General features: G+C 38.0%; 1 protein-coding gene across 1 annotated transcript in view; it reads left to right on the plus strand.

Annotated features, from left to right (window-relative positions):
• Positions 1 to 14,424, plus strand: part of Wdr70 (WD repeat domain 70) — a 208,266-nt gene that overhangs the window by 118,422 nt on the left and 75,420 nt on the right. The window contains exon 10 of the mRNA XM_038323203.2: positions 9,298 to 9,472. Coding sequence (XP_038179131.1) covers positions 9,298 to 9,472 — 175 coding nt within the window. The remainder of the gene's footprint in view (positions 1 to 9,297; positions 9,473 to 14,424) is intronic.

Consider the following 14,424-nt stretch of genomic DNA (forward strand, 5'->3'; position numbering starts at 1 on the left):
ACAACATAGGATGAAAGCAGTACCAAAAATAGGTAGATATGTGGATACCTAGAGATACAGACAACATATATACTTTTAAACTATATATATATGTATACATATATATATGGCATAGGGTTTTAATTTTATTGGAATTCTTTTGTTTCTTCACAACTGTGCCAAGTGTTCTGAAAACAGAGTTAAAATAAATATCTACTTGGAAAAAATTTTTGTGATTAGTTTGCTTTTACTTTGAAAAGAATAAAGGTACAGAGAATGTAAGTACTATTCATGTCTAAATAGTCCTTGCTAGTTTTTAAATAGAGAGGACTATATTGGAAAGTGTGTTGACGTGCTGTTAGAGCCATTTTGTTTTGCTGGCACTAACATTTTTAACTAACATTTTTAGGCAAATGATTCATTAACATTAAGTTAATATGTTAAAATGAATTAAAAGAAAATGTATTTAGTTACATAATTTTTAAAAGGTAAGTATAACCCCAGCATACATATAAACTTTAGTGTCCTTATGTATTGGAGAAATAAGAGCAATAGGACCCTTAGGAGAACGTTTGGTTTCATCAGCTCTTTAGCGTGCTACTTGAAAGAGATATGGGAATCTCTGTTTGACTTGTCCACATGTCAAAAGAGGGCACCCTATGAAATACTAGCCCCGTCTGCTTGTCTTTCATAAGCCATAAAGCCTTCATGCTGTGCTCCATATTGAATCTTAATGCAGAAATGCTGTTCATGTTTAAGTAGTCCCTGTTAGTTTTTAAGTAGAGAGGACTATCTTGGAAATATATTTTATTTAAAATAAATAATATTAATGATTAATAACAAATAATAAACAATAACAGTTTAAAACAAATAGTAATAAAGAACAAATAAACGATATTTATTTGAAATAAATAAACTCTATTTTGGCATGAGAAGAATGGTCCCTTTTTCCATTATTCTCATAGTGGTGGACTCACATTCCTTCCCTACAGTACACTGGACCTGTGGATTGGGCTTAGATACAGGTCTTGGGGTCCTTACACCTATTCCTGAATACGTGGGAAAAGGTTGCTGCAGATCTAGCTTCTGAGGAGCTGAAGGGGTCCAGTTAGAATATGTTTATCAAACCAGAAACAACTGTAAAGCTGCGCTACATGTCCGTTTATGATGTGATCTATGAAGTCCAATCCAGGGCTGGTTCAGTTGGTACTCTGTCATTGCTCCTTACCTTCTCTGCTCATTGCGAATTACCAGTGTGAACCTAGTCTACCAGTAGCTTCCAGAAAGAGAGCATCACACTAGTCCAACACTGTTCATTTTGCATGTTCCTGCTCTTTGAAAATAACTAACCTACTCATTCATTTCCTCCGGTTCCCATTTATTCTTATCCTTGAGCAGTAGTCACCTTTTAACTGCACTCCTTGCCAATTCACAAGTTCACATCAATTCTTTGTGAATCTGTTTCTTTTTAAAAAATTATTATATTTTTGAAATTATATCATTACATTATCTTCTCCCTCCAAACCCTTCCACATACCTCTCCTTGTTCTCTTTCAAATTCATGGCCTCTTTTTTCATTAATATTGTTACATACATAAATGTACACAATCACATCTGAAACACATGATTACAAACTGCTCAATCTGTGTAATGTTACCTGTATTTCAAGGCTGACTGTTTGGCATTGGAAATCAATTGTAGATTCTTTCCTGGAGAAGGCTATTTCTCCCATTCTCTGCATTCCTTAACTGTCTATAGTTTTTGTGTAGGGTTGAGGCCTCATGGGCTTTCCTGTCCACTTTTGGATGTCTGCTGTGTTGTGCTTGCTCAGGGCATGTTTAGGTAGTCATGTTGGTGAGACTTTGTATGTACAGCTTCAGATACTCTTAGGAAACACAATCTCATAGAGAATTTCCTGTTCCTCTAGCTTTTACAAACCTTCTCTCCCTTTTCCACAGTGATCCCCAAGCCTTAATTATAGAAGTCATATTGTAGATATTTTCATTGGGACTGGGCTCCACAACCCTGCATTTTGACTGTTTGTGGTTTTCTGTAGTGTTTTCTATCTGTTGCAAAGAGAAGTTTCCTTGATGAGGGGTGAGAATAACATTTATCCATGTGTGTAAGGACAAATATCTAGAAAGTAATTAGGAATTATGCTTGTTTAGTAAAGTGGTAGCTGTAGATTCTCCTCTAAGATTCATGGCTTCACTAGCCCCGGGTAGCTGTCTAGGTTTCCAGTACCAGTCATAATTTCCCTTCGTTACTGCTAAGGTATGTGTGCCACTACTATATTTTAAGGTTGTTCATGTTGGTCCTTGTTGTGGATTATAGAAATGATAACTGGGTGGGATTGTTCGTTGCTTTCTTCTTTTGGAAATTTGCATGGTGTTTTCAGGTTAGTTTCAGTGCTGGGGGTTCTGGGCCCTGTTTCTTAAGTGTATGGTGTCTTCAGCAGTCAGCACTTACCTTCCCACCTCTTGGGGACAGCCAGGGGAAGTAGTGATAGCCTATAATGTTTTGGGAGTCTTTTGGAAAGCTCTGACCAACAGATCAAAGGAGGACGTCTCATATGTGGGTCAGGTGTTTTTGTGAGATGGTCATTGGCCCTAGAGGGAACATCATCAGCCCAATTGGGAAAATTTTACTTCAACTCCTTTACTGTTGGTGGGACTGCCGTCTGATTCGGTCTGGAAGTCAGTGTTGGAGAATTCTCAAAAAGCTAAAATAAACCTACCATATGACCCAGTGTAGTCAGACTTTCCTTTGTGGGACAGCCAGCCTGCAAATAATGACATAGAGACGTATTATTAATTATGAAAACTTGGCCTTAGCTTAGGCTTGTTCTGACTAGTTCTTGTAACTCCAACTAACCTGTTTATATTTATTCATTTACATCCTGCCTCGTGACTTTTACCTCTCTCACATTCTCTAAGTCTGACATGTTCTGCACCTCACTGGTGTCTGTGGCATGCCTAGATTTATCTCCAGTTCCTCCCTCTCCCCAGAAGTTCTGCCTATTTTCTCCTGCCTAGCTATTGGCCATTCATCTCTTTATTAAGCCAATCAGGTGCCTTAGGCAGGTGAGGCAAAACATAGAAACATCTTTATACAGTGTAAACAGATATCCCACAAGAACCCAGCTATACTGTTCCATGGCATATGCTCAAAGGAAAGGCCTCAGTATCCTCCTCCACAGCCACTTACCCAGCCACTTTCATCGCTGCTCTGTTCACAATAGCTAGGAAATGGAAACAACCAAAATGACCTTCAGTGATGGTGAATGGACAGAGAAAATGTGGTACATATACACTACGGGACAGTACTCAGCTGTAAAGAAAAATGAAATTGTGAACATTGCAGGTAAAGGGAGGGGGGACTAGAAAGATCATATTGAGTGAAACCCAAAGACCCAGAACACTAAACAGCATGTTCTCTCTCATCGGAGGCTCCCACCTCCAAATCTTCAGACTTGAGTACATTTCCTGGAGCGACTGCAGAACCATGAGAGGAAAAAGGGACCATTGTCTCCTCACTGCAGTCGCTAAATACATACATATGAATTTCCTGTCAAGTGTGTATTCATAAAGATTATTGTGTGTTTTCATAAAAGCTAGGACATTGTCCTTATTTCTGTGGAACTGGAACACCTTAATACTTTTTAAACAAGAAGACCTTTCTTACTTTTTTTTCTACCAAGAGAGTCCACAAGTTTCAGACTCTTGTGTCAGTTGTGTTGCTTGTGTAGTCTTTTGAGAAAAATTAAACCAAGATCTAAGTGATTTCCGTGCAAAATTAATGCTTCCCCCGACTTCTGCCAAGTGCTGTGATGCATTTATGCAGCAGATGCCAGAAAGTTTAGAACTTGTATCTGGAAACAGTCCAAAATTCTAAGACAGAAAGCATTTGTGCCTGGGGCAGTGTAATGACCCCACCTGTGTCTTTTTCTTGTCTTCTGGATATTTTCATTTTATGTCCAGGAAGGCTCAGGCAGGCCCTTCTTTATTTTTAAATCTTCCCTCTGAAACAGTTTTAATTTTACAAGTCTAGATCTCACTCCAAGTTTCAGAATATGTGTTCTACAGCATAAAATGTTCTGACAGATGCCTAATGGCTAGCACTTAAGCATCTATTTTTTAGACACAAATTGAGAGACTTGGAGCCATAAAACTATTGTGTAATTAGTCACTATCAGATGTTGTATGAGCTTGTATTTCACACATCTGTATGCTAGGTAAATTACTTTCCACTTTCTCATTATTTTGATAACTAGCCCAACCTGTTAATAAACTAAAATAAATGGAAATACTTAGTTGTTGGATTTATTAGCTTTGTTTTTTATTTATGATCTAGGGGGAAACCAGAAAGGAACAAGTATTTATTGAGTGCCTATTGTGTTCCAAATATTGTCCTAGATATGTTTACTTCCCTAATCTCATTTGGTCCTCACAGCCCCTCATTATCCCGGTTGTAGAGATGATGAACTTTAAACAAGCCACATGATGACTCTTTATACTTGTGTGGGGTCTTTCTCATCATACGTCTAAAGCCATCTGTCATTGGGGATGCTGAGTTATAAAAAGGAGAAGTTGACTATTGTAATTTATCCTGACCACTGCAGAGCTGGGGCCAGAAAAATGAAAACACATGTAGTATTTCTCAATGTTTTGTGATTGTTAATTATGGGAAACAGTTAATAGAGATAGGGAACAAGTAAACAATATAGGACACCTTCAGCAAGGGGCAGGCTTTCCAATGCTTGACTACAAGTAATGCTGTTCCAGTGGACATCCATGTACAAAACCATTAGCCTCGGTCCACACAGCCTGTTCAGTTAGATGATCTAGTTATAAAATTTAAAACTATAAAGTTTACAGAAGAAATAAAGGAAATTTCTATGATTTTTTGATTAGTTATGAACCTTTTAAGTGAGTGACTTCCAAATACTGATGATTTAGAGTGTATAAAAAAATTTAAGGAGGAGGCTTTAGTTTGATTGCTAGATTGCTGGCCTAGCATGTTCAGAGCTCAGGAGCTCTCAGTACCGTGTAGACCAGGCATGGTGGCGCACATTTTTAATACAGACACAAAGAAGGTAGAGGTAGGATAGCAAAAGTTCCAGGTCTTTTGGGATGTTTGAGACCCAATCTCAAAGAAGTTTTTAAATATTTGCTTATTTTATGTGTATGTGTGTTTTGCCTCCTTGAATGTTTGCATACCACATGCTTATCATCAGATTCCCTGGAACTGGAAGTACAGAGCAGCCATATAGTTACTGAGAACTAAACCCTGGTTCTCTGCAGGAGGACCTTAACACTACCCACGTGTCCTTAACTGCTGAGCTATTCTCCAGTCCATCAATATTTTTAAAATCTGTTACTTGAAACACTTTTTAAAAATGAATAGTCGTGGGTAAAAAATAGTCTTAGCTAATACTTGCTGGTTTACAAATACATTTCTTGTCCAGAACTTAAATCTATAGCTGGAGATTAACTTAGTATGCTCTCCTAACATGTGCAGGGCTCTGGATTTGTGTCTCTACCACTACTTCCTGCACCCCCCAAACCAACCAACAAAAGGAAAAAAAATCTCGTATCTAGAATAAAGAGCTGTTAGTGGCTAGTAAAAAGAAAACGAACTACTTAATATTGAAAGCAGGCAAACATTGAGCAATTCCTTCACCAAAGGAAAAAAAATAGCATGTGGAACAATCCTCAAAATCACTAGCCATTTTGGAACTGAAAATTAAATCCATAACGCATGGTCCTCAACTTCATATTCAGGTTACTGCCAGCCAAAAGAGTAAAGAATCGGAAGAAGGCCGGGCGGTGGTGGCGCACGCCTTTAATCCCAGCACTCGGGAGGCAGAGGCAGGCGGATCTCTGTGAGTTCGAGATCAGCCTGGTCTGCAAGAGCTAGTTCCAGGACAGGCTCCAAAGCCACAGAGAAACCCTGTCTCGAACCCCCCCCCCCCCAAAAAAAAAAAAGAATCGGAAGAAGGAACTGTAACCTTCTGAGAAGCTTCCTTGAGATCTTCTCTCATTTACACCTCATTGCTCAAAACTAGCTCTACACAAGTCTGCGAAATGCAGACCCTGAAGAGCGAAACCAGAAGGTGCGTCACAGGCTTTAAGAGGTCTTACTGCCAAGTAACCTTGTAGCCTGGAGCTCTTTACTCCTGTTTCTGAACCCTTGTTTGAGCTTACACTAGGCAGTATGGCCTTTTTTGTTGGGTCAGCTGACCCCTGAACCTTGCCTTTGTGTGCCTCAGACCCTTTGCCTGCTGAAGTGAACTGAGTAAGCAGCTTGTTTTCCTGTAAATGCAGCTGCTCTGAGCACGAGACTCTCATGAAATCGTGATGGCAGGAGAGTGGTTTCTGGTGGGTTTTACAGCTGTAAATCCTGGGAGCGGGGGGTGTGGCTATCACTTAAAGATCCCTATATAAGCTTCCCTGGAGCACAGTAAAGATGGCATTTTTGTTTCAAGGATGACTGTGTCCTTGTGTCTCTGTCTATGTGCATAAGCGTTTAAATCTCCAGCCTCTTTCCCCGCCTAGCGTCCTGTCCCGTAGTGCAGGCGCTACACTTTCTCTCTTCTCTTCTCTTCTCTTCTCTTCTCTTCTCTTCTCTTCTCTTCTCTTCTCTTCTCTTCTCTTCTCTTTCATTCTTTCTTTTTTTTTGAGGCAGAGTCATGCTACATAACTCAGGCTAGCTTCTAACTTGCAGTCCTGCTGTTAAGACTTTCTGAGTGTTGCATCTACTGGTGTGTGCCATCACTTTTAGCTAGCACCGTCTTAAAATAAGATACAGCACTTAGCTGACAACTCTGATACGTGAGTTTTGATCATTTTAAGGAGTTCTTGGATGTATTATACTTGAAAACAGTTTAGATTTTGGAGTGTTGTAGGTTCTGGGCTTTTAGGTTAAAGATGATAACTTCCATTTCATGATTAAATATTAGAGAGAATTCAACAGTAATATTGTCTTGAGTTTTCTCATTGTGATTTTTTTTCTTTTGACAGGATAGGGTCTCAGTTTTGCTCTAGATCTCACTATATAGCTCAGGTTAGTTTTGACCTCTTGGCAGGCTTCCTACTTCAGCCTTCTGAGTGCTGGGATTGCAGGAACAAATGACCACACCCAACTAGTGGAGAAGTTTTAAATTATATATTTGACTTTTTACATATATATTGTATTATATAAATATATATTTTAGTAATATATTTGAATTAATATAAATGAATACTATTAATCTCGATTTTTTTGAGTAAACTCTGATTGTTACCTGTTTCTGGAAAATTTGTTCATTTTGTCTAAATTGTCAAATTTATTTACTTATCTCTTTATTTCTTTTAAATTAGATTGATTCAGTGTAGCCACTTTGGGAAGAAGGATGAGAAAATGCAACTTCTCCCCCAAGTTCATCTCTGGGGTTTTGACTTGAGAATAGGGTTTATTTAAAATCAAGAGACACACATAGCTAAGCAGTCCAGCACAAGGTGGCCTCTTCTTACCATTCTGTCAAAGTTCATTTTTAAAAATTTGTTCCTAACATACTGATAGACATTTTACCGCTGTCATGCTCTAGGGATGGCTGTCTACGCTCCGTTTTACGTTCATCACATTGTTCCTGTGGCTTTTCTTAATTCTAATAAAAGGGACTGTTCTATACATTTGATCTCCATTGTCACAGTGGTTTTGCATAATAGTGTTAGTGATTGTGGTGAGATTTACCAACTGCATCTTTAACTTTTCAGTCTTTCTTCCACTCTTCTGTCTCAGCCTGTGCGCTAGCACTGTCATTTGTTTATTTGAACATGTATTATTATTAATATAATATTATTAGCCTCATAATATGCGATTTTAATATTGCTTATTGCCATGTGGTTTTTAAAGAGACTTGAACATCCTTTTAAATGTCTTTTATGTTTGCCTTTAGTTTCCTTGTGTAGATTTGGGCTTCTATTTGTTTTTGGATTTTACTTTTAAGAACTTCTTTTAACATACCTTGTATCACATATTAGGTAGCAGTAAGTTATCTCAGATTTGTCTTTTGGAAAGGCCTTGATTTCAGCTTGCTTTTTAAACATGTTTTCATCGTCTATAAAACATTAGATTTCTCCCCGCCCCCACCAAACTTTTTGTGTCTTAACTGTATAGTTTCTACCAGGAAGTTTTGATCTCATCTTTGGTTTTCTGTATCTAATAATTTCGTCTATTTAAATCCTTCTTCAGGACAGTGCTCCTGTCCCTGGAGTGAGTAGGAGTTTATCTGCTGTGCCCCAGGCCTAGCTGCTGTGACTTGCTCCTTGGCAAAAGCTCGGAGGCCGAGAGCTATGCTTCTGTTTAGCTCCCAGAGGCATGGGGTCTTTATTTGGGTTCTAGAAGGGGGCATGAATTTTTCTTTTTTTTAAGTTTAGTGCATTTTATGGTATATACTATAGAGCAGTTCATTGATACTTGCAGATAATTTATAAATTAATGTACATTCAATAGGAGGCATATGCCTAACAGCTCTCCTGGTCAAGATATACAATTGTAAGAGCTTGGAATCAATTGCATTATAGGGCATTGACTATAAATAACTGATAGATTTGAAGTAGAATTTGCCATTTGCTTTTTGATTTGATGGCATTCAAATGGTTTGCTTCATTTTTTCTCATTATACATATCCAATCCAAGTTCCCAGTCCCTCCCCCCATTCCCATTCCCTCCACTTACCCCCACCCCACCCCCATCCACTCCTCAGAGAGGGTACGGCACATTGCTTTGGGGAAGGTCCAAGACCCTCCCTACTATATCTAGGCTGAGCAAGGTATCCGCCCAAAGGGAATTAGGGTCCCAAAAAGCCAGTACAAGCAGCAGGAATAAATCCTGGTACTACTGCCAGTGGCCCCTCAGTCTGCCCCAGCCATGCAACTGTCACCCATATTCAGAGGGACTAGTTTGGTCCTATGCTTGGTCCTTCCCAGTCCAGCTGGTGTTATTGAGCTCCTATTTGCTCAGGTAGGCTGTTTCAGTTGGTGTCCCCATCATTGTCTTGACCTCTTTGCTCATATTATCACTCCTCCCACTCTTCAACTGGACTTTGGGAGCTCACTCCAGTGCACCAGTGCAGGTCTCTGCCTCTTTATTTCTATGAATATTCATAAATGTGGCTTTCTTATAGTATATAAAAAATTCTTAAATGAAAGGTATAGCGCAATAAAATCAATTAAAAAGAAATCCCCTCCCCCCCAAAAGAAAGAAAGAGTGGTCTTTATGGGCCTTTTCTTTCAGTCTGTTGTTAATAAATGATATTCCCTCTTTTCCTTTTAGGACTGTAAGGCTCTGGGAAGTCGAAAATCCAAAGAAGCAAAAAAGCGTTTTTAAACCTCGGACAATGCAGGGTAAAAAGGTCATTCCCACTACATGCACATACAGTAGAGATGGGAACCTTGTGGCAGCTGCCTGCCAGAACGGAAGCATACAGATCTGGGATCGGAACTTGACAGTAAGTCAGAGCCTTTTTTGTTTTGTCGTGTTTATTGAGGTGGGGTTTCTCAGTGTAGCCCTGGATGTTCTGCTGTCCCTGACTCAGTATGTAGACTTGACTGGCTTTGAGTTCACAGAGACAGGCCTGCCTCTGCCTCTAGAGTGCTGAATTAAAGGTGTCTATCACCATACCCTGCTGAAGTCAATGACTTTTAAATCTCTTTTCCCCTCCAGTGGATACCTAAAGCATAAAGACAAACATCTTGTTAAAATACTATGAATTTCATTTCCTGAGTTTAGAATAATTTAAGCTACAGTATTAGTTTATCAAGTGCTGTGTTTTTTTTTATAATAATCAGTATTTCAGCCAACATTCCAGCTCTGATTTAGAGTGTAATATTAAAATAAATTCACCCTTTTGATATAAAACTTAAAAAAAGCATAGTATAGCTTATTATGTAAATATCTCAATCTCACTTTGAAAAGAAATGTACATAATACAGAACAATACTTAACAGAGAACCAGAAAACACTTTTTAAAGGATACAAGAAAACTCAAAAATCTAAAATTATTTCAGTTGTTTTATAATGATTCCTATAATAATTTAGATAATGTTTTATTTTAATATTCTTTCCTATGCCAGACTATTTTAATAGGTTTAAGTTTTCTTTCTATAGTTTTAGCTAATAAATTTTGAACTGAAATAGATGATACAATCTGCAGAAACAATGAAAGTAAAAGCTCTTAACTCATTCTGTAGATTACCAATGAGCTTTAAAAAGGCTTTGTGTTAGTGTAGGTGTAAAAGAAAAATATTTCATAGCTAAAAGAGTCGTGGTTACCAGTATTAAAGTTGTATGCCAATGTTGTAAGATCTTTTACGTTTTATTTACTTGTTTGTGTGGTGTGTTGGGAGTATACTCGTCCATGGTGCGTGTGTAGATGTCAGAGGACAGCATGCTGGACTCTGTTCCTCCTTTTACTATGGGTCCCAGCAGTCACCATTAAGTCACTTTTAGACTTGTGGTCAAGTGTCCTTTACCCACCGTGCATCTGACCTGCCCCTACAAATGTTGTAATACAGTTTGAATTCTTTACTTGAATAAAAGGTTCTTGTCAAATTATTATTTAGTATTTATTGAATATATCTTATATGCTAGACCATACTCTAGGTTTTAAGAACATTGATAAAAAATTTCCTGCCCTCATGGAGTTCACATTTGAATTTTAAAAATGTTTATTAAAGGAGACTAGAGAGAGGGCTCAGCAGTGAAGAGCACTGGCTGCTCTTCTAGAGGACCCAGATTCAATTCTCATGTCCATTTGTGGCTCACAACTGTCTGTAACTCTAGTTTTATGGAATCCAATGCCCTCTTCTGGCCTTGGAGGGCACCAGACACATGATACAGAAACACATGTGGGCAAAACATCCATGTACACAAAACATACATAAAATAAAACAATCTTTTCAGCTTTGTTCCTCAAGCGGTTATATTTTAAAACATTTACGTTTTGAACAGGTCCCTAGGGAGGTAAGTCATTTGTGTTGAAATAAGATAAAGTGTAATGATGGGGGAAACCCTACTGATAATGCTGGAAACATCTTCGGCATTTTCTGTTTGTCAGATCTTTTTATTTCTGTTTTCATCTCCACTGTAAACTCCATAAAGCTTCATAACAGCACACAGATTTTAAAATGCCTTTGAATTGTAAACTGAATTTTAACCAAGCAGTAAATCTTCTAGTAACTGGCTTTCATCGTCTGTGGGTACTGCTGACTTAAACAACACGTAGTTTTCTTGTGGCACTTTAAGAGCAGTGTTTTCAGAATGCTATACACACAGGTGTCTTTCTCTTAGGACCTGTTTTTCTTATTACTATATTTTAAAAATAAAATTGAGTGTAATTTTTGAAGATCAATCTCGCATATCTTGAAGTAATGGCAGTTTGTCATTTCCAATTTTGTGGAAAACAAAACAAGGTGTGAGGGTCAGTGTTCTAAGCCATCTGCTAAGGGAGCAGGGCCTAAGACATCCTGCTGATCCCAGTCTTTAATTCTGTTTTGCTGACTTTAGTAACATGTGAACATGTAGTTTACTATACTGTATCCTATTTGCTATATTTTACTGATTTTTATATTAGTATAAGCTGGAAACAAAATAAGAAGAAAAAACTTCACTTTCAGAAAATACTCTTTGATTTAAAACAGACTTTAAAATAATTTTGAATTGTTATTTCAACTCTATCTATCTATCGATCTATCTATCTTCCATCCAAATCACAGAAACTCGACAGCTGAAGGGAGAAAAGCTCTTTGCACAGGGCCACAGGTAGTGTGATGGCACATTTGTGATGAGTAGGTGAAACTGTCATAGTTGCCACCTTTAATCCTGGAGCTTGCATTTAATTCCCTTCAACATACCTTGAACAAAGCACTTTCTCACAAATGCAGGATCTGCTAGTGACAGTGCTTGTGTCCTGAGGATCTCCCTTTCCTCTAGAGCAGTGTTCTCAACCTTTCAGATTCTGTGGCCCAGTTCCTCATCTCCTGACCCCCAACCATGAAATCATCTCATTACTTCTGCATAACTATACTTTTGCTATTGTTATGAATCGTAATGTAAATTCTGATATGCAGGGTATCTGGTATATGACCCTGTGGAAGGGTTTGTTCAGCCTCCAAAGGGTTGTGACTCACAGGTTGAGAACCTCTGCTCTAGACCTATGCTAAGCAGTGTGCTAACTATCAGCCACACAGTTTTGCAGGAGTGGGAGACAAATGGGTAATGGCGTGAATGTGGTAAGAAACACATTACATGCCTGCATGAAAGTCTCATAAGAAGTCTGTTATTACTTACAACTAATATATGCTAATAGAATTTAAAAGAATTTTATAATAGGATATACATGCAGTTCATACTCTTCAAAGAATTTGTTTTCTTACTGTGTTTGCTACTTGTCTGTATTCTCCTTGTCCACCATCCTGGTGTTTGTCTACTTGAGGAACATTTTAATTGATATTCTTGTGACCCTATTACCTCACTGAGAACAAGACAAAAGAAATTCAAATGAGAATTATCACTGAGATGATCTCTGAGCAGGTGGTATCTTGTCTAAAACCCAGAACTGGGGAAGGCAGAGGCCAGAGTAGATAATCCCATTGCCTCCTGGGAGGTGTTCCTTTTGAATAAGACAGAGATTGAGATTACATTAAGAGTTCTGACATTACCAAACCAGCAGACCAAAGCCACTCTGCAAAAATCTGAAAGGCTTTCTTGAGAGTCTCAAAACAGTGTTGAATAATCTCTTTTAGAGTCTCCAGCCAAGTAATTGATAAAAAGCTTAATACAGAGAAGAATAAACTAAAACAAACAGGATATTTTGGAGATGCTGTGGGTTCACTGAGTCTCTGGGGCTGTTACTTGAAGGCTTGTGGGTGCTATCTGCTGCCTTATATTAAAATATCCCTCAAGATTTATAATTTTATTCTTATATATTATTTTCTTTTAAATTTTCGTAATCTATCTTTTGAAGGGTACCAACATTTGCACATATTCAGTGTAATGATGTTGAGCTTTATTATGAAATTTTCATAGGTGTTTGCCATGTACATTGCTCATGTTCACTCCCTTGTCACCATCTCTTGCTTTCCCTTTTTCCAAATAGACCCCTTCATATTTCATTTTTTTAAAAAAAATCTAGATTCTTCATGAGAGAAAACAGATAGTATGTGTTTGTTTGAATCTAGCTATTTTGTGTAACGTGATCTTCAGTTCCATAACTCATGTTTGGAATCCTTTTTCTCACTCAAGTATCAAATTCAACCAAACTTTCATATTGCTAACTTCTTCTGTAACTTTTCCTGTGATGCGTGTATCGGGTAGGAGAGTTTATGCGTATGTGTGGAGGTCAGAAGTCACCCTTGGGTGTTGTTCCTCTCGGGCCACCATCCTTGTTTTTGGAGACAGGGTCTGTCTCTGGGACCTGGAGTGCTCCCTTTAGGCTAGACTTGCTGAGCAGAGAGCCGCTTGCATCCCCTTGGGTCTGCCTCTCCAGGATGTGATTACAGGTTCATACTACCACTCCAAGCTTTCTGTATAGGTGCAGAGCATTGAGGTCAGACTCTCATGTTTGTATGGCAAACACATTACCAGTTGAGCTATTGCCTTAGCCCCATTTTTCTTGTGTTTGGACCTTCTTCTGAAGCTGTCATAGCACCTGAAAATAAGAACATCATTTCATTTTGTTAGGGTTTCTATATTTTATGTGTATTTACTATGATTGACTTTGAAGAAAAAATTTTTCTTCTCCTTTCTTCTAATAATAGTAACCCAAATTTCTTTTAAATACAGTGTCAACATGTTAAAAGCTAAAGATTTTGAAAATTTGTGGTACTTTGCCATATTATATTGTATGCTCATTCCGAGACTTGCTTTGTGATAAATCTGTCATGCATTGTGTATTTTTCAAGAGTCATATGACTCTGACTTAGAAAATATTTTCACATAGTTGTTAATCATTTTTCTACTATCTACACATGTGAAGATGTGTGAAGAATTCATTAAAAATTTATCTTTGAGATTATTTCTACCAAAAATAATTGCTTTCAGGTTTGTTTTTAAAATTTCTGTGACATACCACTTTCTGTCAACCTCAGATGTAATGTATGGAGGACCTTTGGGTATCTAATTACTCTATAGTCTATGAATGCAACTTCATCTTTCTTTAGTGGCAGTACACAAAGGTCATTAAATAGAGTTTCCAGAGACTAAGGTTCACTTATGGCCTCGTCTCCTGTCCATGTCCTCTGCCAGGTGTCTTTTCCCTTCTTTCTGCAAGACTGATCACTTAATAATTCATAGCCTTCACCCCATTATAGAGAGTCAAGTAAGAGCATTACAATGTTGACTCTAAGCAGGAAGGATGGTAGTAACTTTTGGGGGAAAATAATATTTTCAACAAGTTTTAAA

This window comes from Arvicola amphibius, chromosome 3, assembly GCF_903992535.2.
Source record: "Arvicola amphibius chromosome 3, mArvAmp1.2, whole genome shotgun sequence".
In the NCBI taxonomy this organism is placed as follows: Eukaryota; Metazoa; Chordata; class Mammalia; order Rodentia; family Cricetidae; genus Arvicola; species Arvicola amphibius.